Source organism: Corvus brachyrhynchos, unplaced genomic scaffold, assembly GCF_000691975.1.
Source record: "Corvus brachyrhynchos isolate BGI_N302 unplaced genomic scaffold, ASM69197v1 scaffold96, whole genome shotgun sequence".
Classification (NCBI taxonomy): domain Eukaryota; kingdom Metazoa; phylum Chordata; class Aves; order Passeriformes; family Corvidae; genus Corvus; species Corvus brachyrhynchos.
In genome coordinates, this window is record NW_008238370.1 from 746,888 (window position 1) to 761,891 (window position 15,004).

At 53.0% G+C, this 15,004-nt stretch overlaps 2 protein-coding genes across 2 annotated transcripts in view; one reads left to right on the forward strand and one right to left on the reverse strand.

The window, feature by feature from the left end:
• Window positions 1-2,937: 2,937 nt before the first annotated feature.
• Window positions 2,938-4,542, reverse strand: RPRML (reprimo like). The gene has a single exon (XM_008635252.2). It carries the CDS (start codon window positions 4,081-4,083, stop codon window positions 3,748-3,750), a length of 336 nt encoding a protein of 111 aa, XP_008633474.1. The 5' UTR covers window positions 4,084-4,542; the 3' UTR covers window positions 2,938-3,747.
• Window positions 4,543-8,011: 3,469 nt separating this feature from the next.
• ITGB3 (integrin subunit beta 3) overlaps window positions 8,012-15,004 on the forward strand; it is a 22,800-nt gene continuing 15,807 nt past the window's right edge. Inside the window, exons 1-2 of the mRNA XM_017736296.1 lie at window positions 8,012-8,376; window positions 13,311-13,396. Coding sequence (XP_017591785.1) covers window positions 8,319-8,376; window positions 13,311-13,396 — 144 coding nt within the window. The 5' untranslated portion in view covers window positions 8,012-8,318. The remainder of the gene's footprint in view (window positions 8,377-13,310; window positions 13,397-15,004) is intronic.

The window sequence follows — 15,004 nt, forward strand, 5'->3', positions numbered from 1 at the left end:
GGAGGAGGATGGTGAAGGCCCAGGGCGAGTTGCTCTTGGTGGGCAGGACAACTTGACTGACCACGGAGTCATAGAGCCATAGAATCGTTACAGTTGGGAAAGACCTCCAAGACCACGTACTGCCTAAAATCACGGTTGTTTTCAAAGAAGGGATGCAGACTAGATGGACCAGTGACTCAGACCGGTGTAACCAGTCCCACAGGATTGCACTGGTATCTTGTGTTCCAGCGCTAGGAGGGGATTTTAGAAGACTCAATGGCTGGTCCTCAGTCTGCCACTGATATGATGATCCATCTAAGCACATCCCTTCCCTCTCTGTCCCTCCAGCAGTGTCTCTCAGTCATGCTTGAACAGCTCCTGGCACCCCAGTGGCACTCTGGAAGTTATCGTGCTACAAGCAACAATTAAAAAAAATTTTAAAACATAGTAATAAATAACAGTTTAAAAAAATTGCTCGAATTTTCTTGGGAGCTGGTACCCACTTGTGAGCTTATGCTAAATGAGTAGGTGTGAGATGAAAAACCATAGCCTGTGGGGAAAGGCAGCAGAAAGCCATTATGGTCTGCTCTCTTCAACAAGCCCTTCAGTAACAACCTCATCCTCCAGCTGCAGAACTCATGTCTCTGGAGCAGGACAGCTGGGTTTTCAGAATCTGAGATCACAGCTCTTCCCTGAGGTCTGGGGAGCATCGTGGTGCCCTCAGTACCTTCCCTTAAGCAACCATGACTTCATCTCAAGATGGTCTTTAGACCCATAATTTCTGATCCAGGGGGTTCCTTCATGGTGCTAGCCTTCTTTTCCACAAATAACTCCTCCTCAGTGGGGTAATCAGCCTTTTATTAGGAATCTAATGGTATGAGGACGTGTGCAAGTGTCTTAAGTATCTTAACCCCAGCACAAGGAAGGCAGAAGCATACGGGGACACGTGCTGTAATATGGCAGATGTGGATGGTGCTGCCAACTGCTTCCTCTGAGGTTCCTCAGACATTACAACCTGGTAATGCAGACACATCCCTGATGCCAGGAAAGAGCCCCAGCATGACCAGAGAATGGACAAGCCAATGTAAAGCTGGGCTCTTACCCCAAGGACCCATGTGGAAAATGTTCCCTCTCCCAGCTGAGTCCTGAGCAAGCTCCACCTGCCTCAGCAGCTGCCCAGCTCTGCTTTCTGGAGCGTTTCATTGCTCCTCCAGCTCATGCGTACATGAGCCTTCTGTGGAGGATGTTTCTCCTTACCTCTGGAACACTCCACAGCACAAAAGGGATGAAAAGCCCCATGCCCCATTCCTGGATGTGGCCTCTAAGGACACATAGCAGGACCCTCAACACACACACCAGCTGTCACAGCCCTGGCAGAGGTGGGGACAGCTGAGATGTGTGACCAGCTGCATCACTCATGGTATTGCTCCAGGGCAAATGTAAATTTGATCCTTTAACTGCATTAGCTGCTTTCCCTGTGCCTTGCTCTCCTTGCTGACATTGGAAGGTTTCTTCCATCACCTCTGAGTTGTCCTTTGCATTGGGGTCACAGCTGGTGGATGGACTGGCAAGAGGGACCAAAATGGCAGCTGGAAGCAGGATGGGCTGGGAGTTGAGTGAGTGCATCTGGGTTATCCTGTGTGACAGCACAGCAGCCTGGAGATGTAGACACACCTTTAGGTTACAAACACAAGTACAGCCCAAGTGTTTGCTGAGCTGGGTCATTGTCTCCTTTGGGGTTTTCATGTCTCACGTCTGACCAGGCTGTGCTTCCACAGTAGGGGTGGTTTTCACTCATGCAAAGAGACCACGGAATCATGGAATCCTGGAATCCTGGAATGGTTTGGGCTGGGAGAGATCTTAAAGCCCCTCCAGTGCCACCCCTGCCATGGCAGGGACACCTTCCACTGTCCCAGGCTGCTCCCAGCCCCGTGCAGACTGGCCTTGGGCACTGCCAGGGATCCAGGGGCAGCCACAGCTGCTCTGGGCACCTTGTGCCAGTTCTCTGAGCGATCTGTTCCAGGAGATCAATGGCCACAACACCCCTTGCAGCAGCAGGGACCAAAATCCCCATCCAGGCTGCTGTGTGAGGCCACTTTACATGTGGCAGCAGGGCAGCAAACCCTCTGCACTGAGAAGGTGGCTCAGGTCTGCAGACCTGCACGTGCTCCTAAAAACTGCCTCTTCAGCAGTTCCACTGGCACCAACAGGGCATTTCAGAGTTTTGAACCCCAAATTCTGGCCCTGCTGCCATGTTGTCAGTGTGCTCCTAAGGCTGACACAGGCAACAGGTCAGTGGGAGCAACCAGAGACAGCACCACACTGGTCCTGCTCTGCATCATGTGGCAACCTGGAGAAGGTGCTCAGCACATAGTGATTAATTACAAAACATTCTCTAATCCCATTTTTCCCTCTGGGAAAGGCAAAGATCTGTTCCTCTAGATTTACATCCAAGTAGCTCAGTTCATCAGCTCCTCCAGTATTCAGGATTACTTTCCAACTACAGAAGTGAACCTCACAGGAATATTGTTGGTGCAACAAAACACAAATTATTTCTACCTCACACCCACAGCCAGAGCTGTAATTCCATCACAGAACAAAGGTCAGGAGTCTTCCTCCTCTCACATAATTCGGTTTTGACAGCTCATCGGGATCAGAGGACCTGGAGGTTTTAACTCAAAGGCTGAAATCTTGCTTTGCAAGAGGCACTCAGAGCATCTTTATGAGTCTCTGTTTCAGCACTTTGCAGGTATTTAACACAAGCCTGGAATACACAGTTCTTGATGGATTTATTTGCTAGTGGAAAGTGATACTCGCTTGTGAAAAATGATGGTGGTTTCTGCTTTAAAGAAATACCTCCAATTACACTTCACTTCAAGGTGAGATGATTACATCTAGAACTAGGATTGAAATTCCTGAACTACACATACACACAGAAAGAATAAAGACAACACAAAATTCTGTTGAAACAGGTTGGTTTTTTTTCCTGAATGTTCACCGGGTTTCAAAAATTACAAAACCTCAAGGACTGTAACAATGTAGCACTTGGAAAAAAGAGGCTCATGTGTACAAAAACAAGCATGCTTTTGTTTTAGGGGTGGGGAGGGATTTGTATTTATCTGGGTCCTTTTCTTCCTCCAGCATAGTGTGAAAGAAGAAAGTACCAGTTTATTTAACAGGATAGATCAGGAAAAAAAGGAAGAACATGCTTTCCCTGTTACAAAACAACCAGAAGATGCATGCTCGACATCCAAAACACAACAGACTGACACATTTTGTAGCATGCAGACTTTGTTTTATGAAGACCCACACAGTGCTTCCTTTCCCCTGCCCCTCTCAAAGATGCGGTCTGTGCCCTGCATTTTGCTCTCTCTTTAGTTTGTTCTTTTGTTTTCTTTTTGTGATGACTTTTTTTTTTTTTTTAGCCCTAAATCCCAGGTAGTGGTATCCAAGGTAACAGCAGTAAAGAATCCAGATCTCCACATAATCACTGTTTCTGCAAGTTTCATGCAAAACTTAAGCCATTTCTGCATGCAACACGATGCTGGTCATGTATTGTGCTTCACACAGCTCTGGGGTGGTTTCCCCACTCACCACCACAGTTTCTTGACTGGGAAGAACAGGTTTGTTTTCCCATGGACACAGACAGACTACAAGACCCTCCCCCCTCCCCCCTTTCCCACTCCCCCCAGTTGCCCCAAACACATGGGAATGTGCATCTCAACACCAGGTCCAGACAGTTCACTTGCCTACAAGAGCCCAGTGGCTTCAGTAAAGTCCCATGATTGCAGCGCCCACGTCCTTAGAAGGTCTTCGGTCCTTGACCAGAAAGTTAATCATGCTCTCTGATTTGATGAGCAAGTTGCAGCCCAAAAAGAAGATGCCAAACATCACAGTCAAGGAGAGGACACAGAGGACAGCAATCTGCACCACCCTCGTGATGAAAAGGCTCCTCTCGTCAGGTGCCAGCACCAAGGAGCCACCATCAGTCGCCAGCACCGCGCTGGTCCCATTGCAGCAGGCCATGAGCATCCCCAAGCCCTGGGTCCTGTTGGGGTCAGCTCCCTGCTCCAGGAGAGTCTGGTTGAAAAAGGATCCATTCATGGTCTATGTGTGACCCCAAATCTTCGGGAAAGGTAACAGGAGAGCTTGTTGTCCCCCTGTCCGCCCTTCACAGGCCAGGGCTCGGCAGCTCCAAGCCACCTCCTGCCTTTCCTCTGGAAGAGGAAAGATGGAGAGAGAACTTCCTCAAGTCTTCAAGCAGGTGGGAAGCCAGTCCATGCAGCTGAGGGATGGCTGGATCCCAGATCCCTCCTGGCAGAGCGTTAGCACGAGCCCCCAAACAAGCAAAAGGAGAGAGAGAGAAAAAGAGAGAGGGACTTGGGAGAGAGGACGGCAGCTGGGGATCACCCCATTCCCCCAGCCCTCCCAGCCTGCCCCCAAAGCAGCGGAGCAGTGCTGCCAGATCCCGGGAGTTCTCCCGTGGGAGGGAGAGCTGGTGCCTGCCGGCTGGGAGCTCCACAAATGCAAGTTACAAGCTAAAAGTCTTCACCGTGTTCAAAGAAAAAACAGCAACTCCACCCCCTTCCAGCCTCCCCCCAGGCCCGCCTTCCTCCTCCTCCACGTTCACCCTGCTGCCCACCCCTTCCCCACGCTGTGCACCCCGTCTCTGCCCTGCCACAGGTTCCTGCACCCACCCCTGTGCCACCCCCAGGTGGGGGCTGACCCCTAAGGCCCTGCAGAGCAGTACCTAACTCATCCCTCCCTCCAGCCCTCCCACCTGCTCCCAAAAGCATCCTGCATGGTCACTGTTCATCCTGGGCTGCTGGCAGGTCCCTGTTCCCCCGAAGGCTCCTGTAAGCCTCAGGTCAGTGCTGCTGTCACCGATCTCCGCTTGCTGCTCTGTGCCACCCACTCCTCCGAGCAGCGTGGCCCAATCCAGCCAGTGCCCCCCCAGCTTTGCTTGGTGATGCCTGTCCTGTGCCTCCAGAGAAAAGCTGGATCCAGCCCCTCTCTGCATCCTGTTCCTCTGGCTGGGGGCTTCTTCCTCAGGGCACATGGTCTCCCTCTCCTCCCCTCCCCACTTCAGAGGGGAGCTCTGTAGTGCTGCACCCTGATCTCTGCCCTGTCCCCAGCTCTGGGTCCCACAGCAGCATCACCACAGCATCCAGGCCCGGAGCATCACAGGCCCCTCAGCCCCACTAAGGCAATCCCAGGGGAAGTTTCACCATCGCTCCCCTCTCTGTGTCTGAATAAGCTCCCAAAGTGACAGCAGGAGTCAGGGTGCCCAGCAAGCATATCAGGCTTACTTCTGCTTCTGCTCATGGGACTGCCATGTCCCAGCTTCCTAGCTTCGCCCGTTGGCATTTGCCTGGAAATGGATGCAGTCTGCACCATCACCAGTTGCTGTCTGGATGGTCCAGAGCAGCAGATCCCCCCAAAGCACAGTGTGAGGACCTTGTCCTGGTTTATCCATGTACATACTGGCTTGTTTCCTTTGCCCAGCCCTCAAGGGGATTTTAATAAAACAAAAATGAGGATTGATGATTTGTAGCCAAAGGTAGGAGCATGGCTGGCTGAGGGTGGAGGGCAGCTTGGTAGGGACAGTGTCAAGTGATCTTCCTTTTGGGCAGCTGGGACCTGTGCCCCTGCTCTGCTACTGTGACTTTAGGGGCTCAGAACCATTCAGCTCAGGGTTTACTTGTTGCATTTTCCTCCTTGTTCTGCACTTGGCATTTCTCTCTGAGTTTCTGCCCACTTTGGTATGGCAGTTGCAGCAGAAGTTGTGCAGGAAGGAGGGGAAAACCCTGATCCAACGAGCATCTGCTTGTGTTTAACCTGAGGGCCAGGAAAAATCCCACAGGAAATCAGAGCATCGCCAGTGCCCCAGCCCGGGTGGGAGCTCCTCTCCCTGCATGCACCCAGACTGAAGGAGTTTCTGCTCCCTCTGGTGGCTCCAGCTCCAGCAGCTCTTCTCCCAGCACTCCTCAGCATGGATTTGGGCTGCACCCATCGCTGGGCCACAGCCTGTGGTGATGGAGCAGCCAGGGTTCCCAAACACTCCCCTGCCAGCTCCTGCCTTCATCCCACCAGGGAACCCAAGATCTGGAGCATCCTGGAGGTAACATTGTGGCATCTTGGAATGGTTTTGGTTGGAAGGGACCTCATGTCATTCTAACCCCCTGTCATGGGCAAGGACACCTTCTGCTAGACCTGTCCAGACTGACCTTGAACACTCCCAGGGATGGGACATTCACATCCCACCAATATTTTCAGGACAAGCAGCGCCTTCTTGCAGTTTGCAGAGAAGTTCCACCCAAACATGTTGGAGTTCATGCCATCTTTGTCCTCAGGCAGGACCAGTCCAGGAAAGTGAAGGCAGGTCAAATACTTCATTTTGCTACTTTTTTCCTTTTTCTTTAGAGTTTTTGCACCATGCTGGGAGTACCACAGCCCACACTGGGCAGGGGTTTCCAGGACACACGCAGCTGCATGTCCTTTGGGAGCAGCAGCACTTGCCAGTTTGGGGAGCCAGGTGCTGAGCGGGATGAGTCCATGGCGAAGAGGGCCTGGGAGATGGGTGGCAGGTTGGGTCTGGAGGTGTGCAGAGCCAAACAGGGTCCCATAGTCCTCTCTAGACAGTTAAGACTAATCTTCCTTTCCATGAAACATTCAGACACGGTCGCAGGATGACACAGCACAGCACATGGGGACAGGCAACTGTGTGGGCTAAAAGCCCCACATGATGGGAAAGGCCATGTAGGCAGCATGTCCAGGCAGGAAAATAAGGAATTTGGATGCCCTAAAACTGGCTGATGGGGTCTGCAGGGAGGCATGGCTCCGGGATCTAAAACAGGGCAAGACTGGAGCTGCCCAAAAACAGGTTCAGGGTTTGTACTGATGTCTCAGGCAAGGCACAGCCCTTTTTGATACTGCATGAGGGTTGATGGGCTTCTCCTACTCCCCTTTGTGAAATCCTCATTAACAACCCCTGGGGAGGGAATTGAATCCCAGGCAGACAGTGATCCTCACTGAGGAGGACAGCAGCATCCCCAAGGTTGGTGGGGCTATGTGGGGAAGCAGAGAGGCACCAAAACTTCCTTTAAAGCCAAGGAAAGTCCCCAGGTCCCAAGACAGAGTCCGTATCTCTATCTCATCCTCACAAAAACATCATCTTTTGTGGACAGCTGCCAGCTCTGGGACAAGTGCTGTTACCCCCATCTCCCAAGCCCCTGGGGCTGTGGCTCTTGTACAGCTCTGTGCACCTAGTCTGTAGCCTCCATCACCTCCAGGATGTGGCTGCAGCTCTTGGCACCCACAAAACTTGTATTCCACAGCTTGGTATTTCTGTGGGTTGTCTTGCATTGGACTGAGTGCTGGGTTGTCTTGACCCAGGGTTGTGTCATTACTGTCCCCAACCCCTGTCACCCAGTGGGAGAGAGCATCCCAGGGAAATGGCTCCAGCCCTCCTCTCCCTTTTGCTCCTAAGGTGTATTCCAAGTGCCTCAGTTTCCACAGCTCTGACTAGGACCCTGATATTGCAGAGGAACAAGAGGTTTCTAAAACCCTTTCAAGAGACACCCACAGGCAGTTCCCATGTTTCAGTGGGCACAATCCCTATGCAGATCCCAATCCTGAGGGATCGGTTCCTGAGGACACAGAGGGGCAAAAACAATACAAGTGAGAAGAAAATCAGGTCCAAATTATGTGACCCCAAGCTGAGCTTCCCTCCCTTTGAGATGTCCGGGTTTATACCCAAACTGCTGGTTCCACCAGGTCCAGTTCCTGGCTGGGTCTCCCTCAGCCCCCAGCTCTGCTTTAGCAGGGATATTCCCTCTCTGGTGAGGGAGCTGAGAACCCACACTTTCATGTTAGTGTGTATTTGCTCTATTTCTCCTTAAATCCTTGAATCCAGCAGCTCAGACAGGGTTTAAAAACAGCTGCCTTTCAAGAGTTAATAAAAGGAAGGAGTGAGCCAGATTTTGTAAGGAATTAAAGCCAGGCGGAAGAGCCTATGGGAAAGAGCCTGTTACAAGCCCCTGGGCTGCAGGTCACCAGTGCTGAGGACTCTCTGCCAGGGTTTATTAGGTCCTTGTTTAAGCCAAGAGAGTGAAAACCTCCGAAGGAGCTGGCGGCAGAGCGGGCGGGGACACTCCGGACTGCGGAGTGACGAGGCAGCAGAGTTTCCTCTGGCCGCCCCACTCGCCATGTGTGTCATTCACCCAGCCCCATGATTCATCTCCTCGGCCGCTAAAAACCTCCAGCTATCCCAGAGCCGCTGCCCATCACTCGTGCTGGGGCTGGTCCAGGCAGTCCCCCCAGCCTGGGGCTCAGAGAAGATGGGACAACTCTCCGTGACACTCGGGATCCTCCTGCTCTGCGCTACGGGCAGCCGGGGTAGGTTTACTCGGTCGCTTCTGTCACTGCTTAAAGCCATTTAGTGAAGATGTTGCCTGTTATTTCTACGAATCCCAGGACTTTCTGCATTCCCAGAGTCTGTGATTTCACGGGAAAATCACTCGGAGGGGGAGCTGGCAGCCTGAACTGCAGCGTGTTCCCACATACAAAGCGCAGCTTAGGCTGGCTGAGCTTGGGCTGGGTCAGGGCCAGCAAGTTCTCAAGGATGTTACAGGGTCAAGACATACTTTGGTGGGTTATTCTTACTGGGTGTGGTGAGTTTATATTTCTACCTACTCTGTGTTTGGCTCTGGGTACTGGTTTGTAATGGAAGGACTGGGGTGTGCCTTGGGCTCCATCCTTTGGAAAAAGGCTCCATCCTTTTCCTATAGAAACAGAACATTCACTGGGAGAAATCACAGGTCAGGTAATCCCTCCCTGTGACCATGCGTTTTAGGGGGGGGCATTTATGTCAGCATTGCTGTCCTGTGTTATTTTTCTCATGTTATTTTGATGCTTTTCTTTAAGAAAACTGATTTCTGGCATCAGATGATCTTGGGACAAATGTAGTTTGTATTTTTGAAAAGTTTTCGCATGTCAGAAGTACAGAAAAGCCTGGAAAAGCATTATCTCCTCCCCAGGTGTGTTCCTAGTTCAAGTAAATCTTGAAACTGCACAATGGTGATTTATAAACTGATCACATTGTTTTCAAGGCCAGACTCAGGGGGTTTGGGGCAACATTGTTCTGTCTAAACAATGGTGAATTCCCAGGAACAGCCCGAGGCTCCGATCTGCTGCCGGATGGAGCTGTCATCAGTATAGGACATGGGATAACCCCTGGAAGAGTTTGAGTTCCTAGAGCTGCAGTTTGGGGCTGTGCAGGTGATATCTCTGGTGCCTGTGCTCAGTTTGGGGCATCCCATTCCCAGGAAGATGCTGGCAGGAAGGGAGAGGCTCGAGAGAAGAAACGCCCCCAGAATGGTAGGGTGGGGATCAGCCAAGAAAGCCCAGATCCTTATCACTGAGTCAAGCAGAAAGGCCGGAGAGGATGTGGTTTGTACCTTTATCAAGCTTCCTCAAATGTTTTTATCAGGTTTTCTCTGTGCTCATTCTTGCTTAAATTGGCAGAGGGGAAAACGAAGTGTGTGGGTGCTCCTGCACTACACAGAGGTTACTCTGAGTGCAGACTGGGACTGAGTAATTTTCTCCAGTCAGGACAGGGTGATGCTGAGCCACAGACGTCTGGGGTGTTTCAAGTGCATTACTTCTCTAAATTCAAACCCAGGTTGGACGGGGCTTGGAGCAGCCTGGGATAGTGGAAGATGTCCCTGCCCATGGCAAGGGGTGGCACCGGGTGGGCTTTAATGTCACTTCCAACCCAAACCAGGCTGGGATTCCCTGCTTTCACCTCTCTCAGGGCCACAGCACTGCCCAGCCCCAGCTGGGTGGTTCCCATCATTCTGCACAGTTTGTCTCCCATTTCCCTATATTTCAGGATTGCTTTTTTTCAAAAGCTGGAGTCTTTAGGATCAGCTCATTGTGTGAGAGCAGCTGCTAACATAGTTTAAAAATGCAGGTTTTGTACTTGGGTTTATTAGTTTTTATGGCTGGGGGGAAAAAAACCCAACAAAAAAAAAAAAAAAAAAAAAAAAAGGTCACTTAAAAAATACAGAATTTGTTAGTATAGACTGTACTGGAACTGTGTTAACCTGCTCACAGCCAGGCAGTGTCCGAGTCTGGGAAGGACTGCCCAGCACTCACAGGGCCAAAACCTGAGGGGATTCCAGCTGCAGCATCCTCCCTATCTTTCACATCCTCCACCTCCTCCACATCCTCCACTTTCCCCATCTGTGCTTTTGTTCTGACATCCTCGCAAGGTCCCTGCTCCCACAAAACCCTCCCAATGCTGCATCCCTGCATCCAGCCATGCAATCAGTGCTGGGAATGCCAAAAAAGGGACATTTCCCTATGGTGGGGGGTGTAGTTGCCTGCTCACAGCAGGACCAGCCTATTTGGATGGTCATAACTGCCCAGGCCCTGCTCCATCCAGCCCCATAGAAATGCAGCCACAAATGGCCCTGAACAGTGCTGGAGACTGGTTCCAGGGAAGGGAAGGGCCCTCCATCCCCAGGAATGTGTCTTTGTCATGGAGTGATGGACACCATGGGGGCCACCAGGCTGTGTGAGTCTGGGGGCAGATACAGGCCTCCAGGGACTCCCCAGGCAAAGCCACAAGCAATGGCACGGTGCCATGATGGGACATCAGACCCCAAAGCAGCCTTGGGAATGGCAGCATCCCTCCCACAGGGACTTGCCAGCTGCAGCCCCACCTGAGCCTATGTGCAGCTCTGCCTGGGTCTGTGGCCTTCATTCCAAAATCCACCAGAAAACTGGATTTACATCCCCAGCGAAGAGGGGGGACACCAGATAAATGATCCCTGGGCTTTCGGGTGGCAGCAGAAGGAGAGGAAAGGAAACCACCAGGGTCCAGGGGCTGCACACAGGCAGGAGGTAATTTGTAGCAAATGGTGAGGAGCAGGTGAACTCAGAGGGACAGTCCTGGGGCTCCTTAGCCCCAAGCTCAGATTTCATGGCATGAGGAGGCATCCGGCAGACGTGACCCTGGAATCCTCCACATGGAGTTTCAGCGGAACCTGGTGTCACTGAGACCAGCTTAACACTGCACAGGGGAAACTGAGGCAGGGAGTGGCTGAGGGACTGGGTCAAAACAGGGAAACCTGTTTGAGGCAGGATTTGGACTGGTGTGTCTCATGTCCCAGAGCCCTCGTGGAGCTCTTGTCAGCTCTGCCCTTCCCCAGCAAGGTGGGTGCTGGGGCAGAGCCAGGTGACTAAACCAGCTAAAACCCACCATGAGGGGACAAACCCCACCCTGGCATTGAACAGGAGCCTGGACCAGGAGTGTTGCTGGTGGCACTCGGTGCTATAACTCTGCCCGAGCCACCACAGCCGTGAGCCAGCAGCTGGACACGGCCACTACATGAGGAACGTGAGAGTAGAAAGCAGGGAAACCCCTGGCATGTGGCAGCTCTCCCGATCCCTGAGTGAGGGGCCACCATCCTGGTCCAGGTATCAAAGCACCACGGCTCCCCAGGGACCTGCAGGCTTGGAAGCTGTTTCCATGTTCAGGCAAGTGGCCCTGGGTTTGGCAGCTCTGAGCATTTAATCCGGAGCACCTGCCAGGACTGTCCCTGTCCCTGAGGGCTGTCTGGGCAGTGCCTCCTTCCTGGAGGGCTGAGCTGGCTCCCAGCTGCACAGCACAGCACAAATCCATGGCACGTGCCACGGCTGTGGCCACTGGCATTTGGCAGGGCAGGAGGAATTTCACTCCCGCGGTCCGGCTGAAGGACACAGCAGGAGCCGGTGTGAGACGTGGGAGGTGGTGTTGGCAGAGTTGTTTTCAGAGAGCTCTTTGCCTCCCCTCTTCCCAGCCCGGTCCACCCAAGATCAGTATTGCTGATGGCACATTGCTGAGGTGCAGGAAGCACAGGAGACCAACCTGTCACTCTTTTGGGCAATGTTACATTTAAAATCACCCGGAGCCAGGTATTTCAGGGTATGATGAGAGCTCTGGGTGTGGGTGCCACCCCAAAGCTGGTGCTAAGCTGGCTCAGCCTTTAGTTTCGTGTCGGACAAGTGGGAACTGCAGGTGTCAGAGGTGCCATGGGGACACCCTGGGGCATATCCCCAAGCAGCCACTGGCCCTTGGGACACCCACAGCCTGTGACACCACCCTTGAATAGACAAACACGCAGACACACACTCACACAGGTGTTAACACGTGTGCACACTCACTTCCTGGCTACATGCCACCAGGCAGGAGTGCACGGTGCTGTGGCTGTGGTTCTGCTCAAAGGTCTGATGGTGTTTCACCATTTCCTCTTTCTGCTTCGTGTTGCATTTCCTGTGGTTGTGGGACATGCTGGGACAGCTCTGGGCAGGGATGGGGGCACACAGGGCAGAGGGGAGGCCCTAGTGCCACCTGCTCCCTGCCGGCATCTCCCAGGCTCCCCAAGCTGCAGTGTGTCCCAACCAAGTGGGCACTTGGCTGCAGTTTGCTCTGCCTGGGGAATCCTAAAACTGCTGATATGCTTGTGCCCAGCAGGGAGGAAGAGCCCAGGGTGGCACCACAGCAGCCATGTCCCAGCCACTTGTCACATCAGCCGTTGGCAGCAGGAACAGCAGGAACCGCAGGAACCAGTCTGGTCTGTGCCCGAGGAGCTCCTCCTGCCCCTGGGCCCCACAGGCATTTTGTGGACCTTTAATTCCCCCCATGGACTCACCGGCCTCTGACCTTCAGGACTGGTGCCAGAGTGTGTCTCCCAGAGTCCCCACGGCCACTGACAGAGCCCAACCTTTGCTTGGGACATTGGTGCCAACCACCACCAGCACATTTCTGGACTTGTGCCCTTTCCCTCCCCTCCTTTCCCTGGATTTGAAGCCAAGCCAAGACCAGCCACTGAGTTTAGTGTCTGCACAAGGTGACACCAACCGCCCTGAGTCGGGATGGTGGGAAGAGGCAGCCGGTCCCCGGCAGGGCTGTGGGTACCACCCTGCACCCCTGGGAATTCACCCCTTCCCCTCCTGCTGCCCCAAAGTGTCTGCAGGGAGGCACAAGGGTAGATGCACCCTCTGCCAAGCAGTGGGGGCTTCGCTCCAACACCCATGTGATGCTGCAGGGCTGAGAGGACCCTTTGAGGAGCAGGCAGGTAGGGAATGATGCTCAGCCTTGGGCAGGATGAAGCCCAGCCCATATCAGGCTGGGGAGAGCAAGGAGGCAACATCCAGGGTTTGTAGGTGGCAAAGGGGATAGAGAAGGGCCCTGGTGGGGCTCTGGCTGCTCAAGAAGCTGGTGGCTGAGCACACATGTGAGTTTGGGTTCTGTGGGCTGTAATCGCTCTGTTTTGCTGTTTCAGGGGGCAACATCTGCACCACCCGTGGGGTGAACTCCTGCAAGCAGTGCCTGGCTGTCAGTCCCCTCTGCGCTTGGTGCTCTGCTGAGGTAAGAGCTGGGGGCCAAGCAGGGCTGAAGCACATCCCTGAGAAGGGCAGGGGATGTAAAGGAAGGGAAGAACCTTTGGGATGAGTCCAGGTCACAGCCACAAGCTCAGTCTCCATCTGTTCCCACCGTATCTAAACACATTCCTTGGTGGCACCTGGCTCAGACCTCAGCTCAAGGCACTTGGTCAGTGGGCACTGCTGCTGCCCTGCTCCAGAAATATGCCCCTTATCTGGGTGTGTTGGTGGGAGCTACACTGAGCTGGATGGGAAACAGTAGTGTTTCCACTAGGGATTCACTTTATCTTTCAAATAATGTACATTTAAAAACTTAGTTTACTTTTGGTTTGCTTTTTGGAAACCTGTTGTAAAGCTCTGGCTGAACGAGCCTAATTCCTGGAAGGGCTGAAAAGGGAAGGGGGCCTGGAAGGCCTGGAAGGAGGAACTGAAAATACTCATTAGAAGTTAAGGCCTGGGTTTAAAAGCCTTTTTTCATTAGAAATAAGGGGAGAAGAAGGCAAGGTGCTGAAGTGGACGTGAGTGCTGAGCTGTGGCTCTCAAATCACCCTGTTTGGGTAGGTGAGAGCCAAGCAGATCTGCCACATTCCCCTCCAAAAATGCTGCCCTGGAGGTTAATCCATTGGGTAAGAGGAGGGAGTTTCCCAAGGGGATGAGAAAGGAGCGCCAGGGCAGAGCCAGGGGAGGTGAGGCTGGGATGGGGAGAGGTGATGAAACCTTCTTCAAGGCTTTCCTTGCTTTCTCCTTCTCTATCCTTGAAGTCCCACTTCTATCAGCTACAACTGTGCCCACAGTGCCCACTGGGACTTGGAAATGACCTGGGAAAAGTGATCCAAGCTGGAAAATGCGCTGTTGGATCATGCCAGCATGGTCTGATGCTTTGGGATCAATGCATACCCGGAGGGGAGGCCTCTGGCTTGCTGTGCCTGTCAGATCTGACTCTTGGCTTGTGGTGTGAATAAAGACGTTTGCGCCCGTCTTATCTCCCGCAAGGAGTGGCTGAACCGTGCAGCTTGATAAGGCGCCTGGCTTCCCTCTCCATCCCCTCTCGGGGTGGGGATGGTGCTGGGCTGGGCTCCTCCTTCCCAGCCACCGATCCTGGGCTGCGCTGGTGGCTTGACACTGCAGTGGAAGCCGTGATGGGCTTTTTTTCCTCCAGATCAGCAAAGGTTTCCAAAAAAGGAAATCTTTCCAGTGCTGCTCCGAGCTGTGCTCCCGGGCAGACACGGCAAGAGCGAGGGAGCCGTCCTGCTGCCAGAGCCGGCCCCCGGAGAGCCCGGCTGTGCGCTCTGCTCAGCAACTCTGCCTCCAACATCTGGACCACATTGTCTCAATTTAGCAAATGAGGTTTTTTTTCTGTGGGTTTGTTTAATTTCCCTGGAGTGGGGGAGGTCTCTGATACTGCACACACCCTCCCCCCCCAATCCCCGTTTTTAAAGGGACAGTGCCCATATTTGTGCTCCTTTAGCTCCCACTACAGCCCTTTTCCGCTCACGCTGCCTTCCCAAGGAGCCTGGGGTGATGAGTTATTCCTGCTCCATCCTGGTTTGGGATTGGAGAAGGATTTCATTTTGTTTTCTTGTGATCACTGACC

Excerpts from the sequence above, each read along its gene's own strand:
- RPRML (XM_008635252.2), bottom strand. The coding sequence starts at position 4,083 with ATGAATGGATCCTTTTTCAACCAGACTCTCCTGGAGCAGGGAGCTGAC.